The sequence below is a fragment of the Poromitra crassiceps genome, assembly GCF_964638095.1.
Source record: "Poromitra crassiceps genome assembly, chromosome: 10".
Lineage (NCBI taxonomy): Eukaryota > Metazoa > Chordata > Actinopteri > Beryciformes > Melamphaidae > Poromitra > Poromitra crassiceps.
The window spans coordinates 34,764,946-34,770,509 of NC_139631.1; the positions used below are offsets into that span (position 1 = coordinate 34,764,946).

At 40.0% G+C, this 5,564-nt stretch overlaps 1 protein-coding gene across 4 annotated transcripts in view; it reads left to right on the forward strand.

Moving 5' to 3' along the window:
• The first annotated feature begins 1,207 nt into the window (after nucleotides 1–1,207).
• LOC310783192 (coiled-coil domain-containing protein 158-like) overlaps nucleotides 1,208–5,564 on the forward strand; it is a 15,488-nt gene continuing 11,131 nt past the window's right edge. For 3 of the 4 annotated variants that reach the window (XM_083643992.1, XM_083643991.1, XM_083643994.1), the window contains exons 1-10: nucleotides 1,208–1,314; nucleotides 1,499–1,565; nucleotides 1,693–1,841; nucleotides 3,260–3,420; nucleotides 3,569–3,678; nucleotides 3,760–4,096; nucleotides 4,221–4,291; nucleotides 4,848–4,958; nucleotides 5,158–5,239; nucleotides 5,529–5,564. The exon at nucleotides 5,529–5,564 is cut by the window's right edge and continues 87 nt beyond it. In XM_083643992.1, coding sequence (XP_083500118.1) covers nucleotides 1,227–1,314; nucleotides 1,499–1,565; nucleotides 1,693–1,841; nucleotides 3,260–3,420; nucleotides 3,569–3,678; nucleotides 3,760–4,096; nucleotides 4,221–4,291; nucleotides 4,848–4,958; nucleotides 5,158–5,239; nucleotides 5,529–5,564 — 1,212 coding nt within the window. In that variant the 5' untranslated portion in view covers nucleotides 1,208–1,226. The remainder of the gene's footprint in view (nucleotides 1,315–1,498; nucleotides 1,566–1,692; nucleotides 1,842–3,259; nucleotides 3,421–3,568; nucleotides 3,679–3,759; nucleotides 4,097–4,220; nucleotides 4,292–4,847; nucleotides 4,959–5,157; nucleotides 5,240–5,528) is intronic. The other variant, XM_083643993.1, reaches the window with a different exon arrangement.

Sequence of the window (5,564 nt, forward strand, 5' to 3'; positions counted from 1 at the left end):
ATTCATACAAACATAACTTTAAAATGATATTCTCTAATTTTGAGATGATTTGCATTTTATAATTAATTTAGAACGGAATTGTTATGACATTCAATCAATCAATGGTCTCACAATATGTTTCAACTGATAGACAATGATATTGAAATATTGTCTAGCCCAATATTAAGTGAACTCTTAAGTTCCTCCTGTTCCTCTTTAATGTGTGGGGTATCTGTGTCCTCCAGAAGCTGCTCTCCCTCCTGACTGATCCAGAGTTCCTCCTGTTCCTCTTTAATGTGTGGGGGCTGTGTGTCCTCCTGAAGCTGCTCTCCCTCCTGACTGATCCAGAGTTCATCCTGTTCCTCTTTAATGTGTGGGGGCTCTGTGTCCTTCTGGTCCAGAATGGGGCTCCACTCCTGCAACTGTGTCCTGTCCAATACTGCCATCTACTGGTCGTAGAAATGGAAGCATTGACAGTAGGAATATTTTAACCCCAAGAATTGTTTAAATGAGCATAAACTGAAGGTAATTTCTATTCGACACAAAGCTCTCCACTACCAACTAATAAGTTTAGTAGGCTACTACAAATACAGAGGTAAAACCACTAGGCCTATAATATGGGTGGGTAATGTAGGCTGTCCACAAGGGGAAAGTACAGTATCTGTACAATGTGTTCATCAGATGTGCTTTTATTCATCACCCTCTTCATCTAACTTTGACAAACAATTCAGCATGTACAAAGCATATAATAAGAATACAAAAGTCTAGGTAGTTGTATCAGGATCCTCACATAGTAATGAGGAAGTCAAAGATCTGGAGATGCAACAGCTATGGGTTTGAAGAATGAATGTCTCATTTTGTGATAGAAAAACAATCATTTGAAAACTGTTTCCCCACTTCACGTTTCAGACAGACTGCAGTGCAGATCAGAGTCCAATGCAAATTAAAATGCCCAAGCCTTATATGCTGAGTTCATGTCATATCAGAAGAACTGGAGGAAGGCTCGCTGGATGGCTTGGTTAAAATAAAACAAATCTAAAGTAACTGCAGGAGATATTGCTTGCATGGAGGATATATGATGAACACTGTAAATAGATTACACTATGAAGAGGACATCAAACTCCAGTAGGTGGCGGTAATGCACATACATTATGTTTGGCACATGATAAAACTCCAAAAAAGAAGAAGAAGAAGAAGAAGAAAACTCTAAACAGAAGAAGAAGAAGAACTTTACCAACGATACAGGGATGTTATCTGGTCCAAAGAGTAATTGCCTTTCCGATAACAGCGCTAACGTTTTACATTTTGACCACTTTGTGGAAGCACCAGAAGCAGGTAATAACCATTCGTATTACGTAATAACGCGATAATTGCTTGCTACTAGCAATGCTAGCTTATAAAGATAACGTTGGCGATGCAGAGTGTTGCCTAGGGCGGCCTGCAAACAAACTGAGTTGCTCGCTATTGTTTTGTTGTAACGTGTATTGATAATGTTGGTTACATGTCACTTAATTTACAGAGATACGTGACACCTGCTATAATTTTGCTCGTCTGAGAGTCAACAGTCTGACACTGGAAGAGTTGAGGTAAAACTTTAATTTCATGCCTTGACAAAACTGTTTTATTGCTCAGATATGTCCAACTCCCAACTCATGAATAGGCGCTGCTTTAGTACAATAATTATCTCTCTAATATAGCTTGATTTATTTACAGTGATGAGCTGGAAAGGCGCACCAGAGAAACCCAGAGGCTACAAGAGGAGGTTGAAAATGCAACCAAACGAGCCTTGGAGAGAGTTAGCTGCACATACAGCACCAGAAGCACACATCCACACAGCTACCACACCCCCATGTTCAATATGAGTGAGTGCAAACAGGATCCAACTTTTAATAGTTAACTAACTACTAATTAGCTAATTTAGCAGTAGCCAAATTAATGAATAAAGCAGCCAGCCAAACTCATGTCAGGTTTAATTGTATAGCCCTTAATCACACAGTTTACTGTCTCAAGCTTCATAACACCCCCACATTATGAAACAATAAATGAAAACAAAACAAAAACAATCTTAGACCCTTGGTGAGAACAAAGAATTGAAAACAAAATACTTTACGAACGAGTAAAGACATGTAATTGTAAATACCAAATGTAACTATCACCACACTCTCTCACCAATGGTTCTATATTCACCTTATGTAGAAGAGACAGTCTTGCTTGAGAGACAAACGAGAAGTGTAAACACAATTCAGAACCGAGTGTGTTTACACTTCCTGTGGCAGAGCTTATCCCCACAGCCTGCTTCCAGTGAGTCACTAGCTTTGACCAGAGACGATCTCTGGTTTGACCAGGTAAAACAGCCGGCATTTTGAACAGGAAGTCGAAAAACACAAACCGGTCACGTGAGTGGCGCTACATAAGGTGAATAGAACACACATGACTATATACCGTAAATTCCGGACTATAAGGCGCACCGGTGTATAAGCCGCACCTTCAAAGTTGACTATTTTTTTCTTATATAAGCCGCACCGGACTATAAGCCGCGGGTGTTTTAATGGGTTTTTTTTTTTTTTTTTTTTTTGTGTTTTAATGTTTAATTACCATATGTAATGCTCCCATTTATTAACATTTCAACAAAACAACATAACACAACACCACCTGTGTTGTTATTTACAGTGCACACAGTGTCATACAGTGTGGTGAAAAGAGGGCAAGAGAGGAAATTAAAACAGAAGTGGATTTATAGTTAGAAAGAGTGCTAAAAAAGAGAGATTTTTTTTTTTTTTTTTGAAAAAATCCATAGATAAGCCGCACCGTTATATAAGCCTCAGGGGCCAAAAAAGGCCAAAAAACGGGAAAAAAGGTGCGGCTTATAGTCCGGAATTTACGGTATATATAGTGCAGATTCTTTTGAGATGGATCATTATGAAAAACTTGAGTTGTGTTTCAAGAACGGGACCTTCTTTGTAGGACATTTTATTTCTGGGAGCAAAGGCAGAATGTTCTGTTCAGAAAGTGAAGATTCAGAAATCTGTTTTGTTGTTTAAGGAGTATATTGTACTGTGTTTTAGTTGTATTTTTTATAGTGCTAGCTTATGTTATACTGTATATCTTGTGTGTCTTGTAAGCCCATGGGGGCTGGGCACTGTTAAGTGCATGACACAATTAATGAAGAACAAATCAATCATAGTATACGGTACTCTATACAGTACAGTATATATATTGTTTTATATTGTGTTTGTTCTTTTTGCCGATGGCTCACCTGGGGATTCAAACATTCAATCAGCCCACCGCCAGGCAGTGATCCAGCCTCTCACCTGCGGTCTGGATGGTTTGATCCCGGAGGTCGCCCGGAGCGATATCCCATTTCCTGCTAAGGAAGGTCTGGAAAATGCAATAGAGGACTACTCACAGCACGTATCTGACCTGCAGAAGCAGCTCAGTGAGGTTTGTACTGATGTTCCTGCACTGTGTCTTGTAAGGTTATGGGATATGTTGATGATTGTTCTCTGAACAGCACACCTGATTTGTCAGAACATGGAATTGAGTGGGCAGTACTCCATGACGCAGAGATTTTGTTACCCCGTTCAAACAGTCCCGTGCTCAACAAGAGCAACAGAAGTTCCACTTTCGACAGACCGTCATACAGCTGCAGACCATGTTACAGGAATTCCAAATGGAGAGGGACGTTTTGTCTGACCTCAGGTAAAGTCATGTTGAATGTGTTCAGATTGTACCTTTTTTAGAAGCAACTGCACTTTCACCCACACATCTTTTGATTTCTAGAATGGAGGATTCAAGGAAACATGCTGATCAGATGGAAAAGATGCTAAGCATGTTGGAAGAGCTCCAAAGCACCAAGCGCTCTGGGGAAGAGCTGCTGCAGGAGACTGAGGATGAGGCCACGTCTCTCAGCAGGAAGGTGGAGACAATTGAACAGACTATAAATGAGGTGTGTCCTACTACACTGATGTCTCAAGAGACACAGTGTGGGCACGACTGCCTCACCAGCCCTGACACTGCTGCCAGCCCTGACTCTGCTGCCAGCCCTGACTCTACTGCAAAGGTACTAGAGGAGGATTTTGATGATGACACAGACAAGCTACAAGAGAGACTTTCATTGGTAAGCATCAGAAGTCCGTTTAGGATCATGTTCGCTGCATTTCAAAGTCCCATTGTCTTTTTCACACTGGACCATCTTAAATTGTGCGGCAAACTGTCTAAATTTCCCCTCTATTTTATGCCAGGCAGCGGAACAGCTGGGGAGTGAAGAATGCCAGGGGAATGCAGAGTTGTTGTTAAAGAAGCAAAATAAAAGGTAAAGGAGCATTGAACGACCACCTGAATTTTTCATTTTCATTCAATTCAGTAATTTGACCATGAATTTTGCAAATTAAATTACAATCTAAAAAAGCATATTCTCCCACTATCCACTGCATACCATAAACAAGTATAATAATGTTTAGGAGAATAGTATGTCTACCTACCACACATGTTTTTAAACACAACTCATTTCACTGTTACATCAGCATAGTATTTATTTGGTTACAACTCGGACGGATACAAAAAGGATGAGGTCAAACATCTCTAGGGAAAGCATCATCTTCTCATGATCACACCACTTGCCTAAAGAGCAGACTCTAAAGAAAGCAGACATCCTCGCCTAAAGCAAGACATGCAATACAAACTTTTTCTCCATGATGCCACACATTTTCCTGTAGCCTGGTTAAAACCAATTTTCTTGGACTATTGTCATATTATTACATTCACTTAAATCCAGTGGCCATGTATGTAAGGCCATTGCGCAAATGCTTTTTTTGCACAAGGCAGTCTGCAATCTCATTTCCACTTATCTGCACAATGCTTTGTCCCAGAATGGAACAGCACATTACCAGGCATGACCAAGAGGTGGCGACGTTGACCAACAAATTGAGCTCCTCCAAAAGCAATAATGCCATTTTATCTGTCAAGCTTGAGCGACTACAGTAAGTTTTGCTCCTAAACAGTGGATTTACAATTAGACGTGGTTCCTTAAGTGGATATTCTGTTTCGTCGTGTTTCTCAGTCATGCCCATTTAAGATCTAAGAGTGTCTGCAATCTTGCTTCAGAAACAGACAATGTTGAATTTCTTTATTAATGTGGGTATGTCTGTCAATTCCATAAACTAAAATGTCTTTGGCCAGAAAACATGCAGAGAAACAGGCATCGCTGCACCGGTGTGAGGTCAAAGAACTTGAGTCAGCCCTATCCATCTATAAAGACAAGGTAAGGACAACTATACAATTATATTATTATGACCATGAAAACGAACATACCTTCTTTATCTGATCGCTGCAAATGCTGGTGAATACAAATATTACCCAGCCACTTCAAGTAACCAGCCACCACCAAATTATCTGGTATTCCAACCCTGATTATGACAAATTCAGTGATTTTAAAACAAAATTAATGAGACAGTCTTTTTTTTCTTCTTTTTTTTCCGCTTTATTATGATTTCTCTCAAAATATTGAGGTTAGAGTTAGTTTTGTTTTAGGTTGGTTTGTGGTGTTGCAGGTTTGTTGTCTGGAGCAGCAGCAGCTCATCCAGACC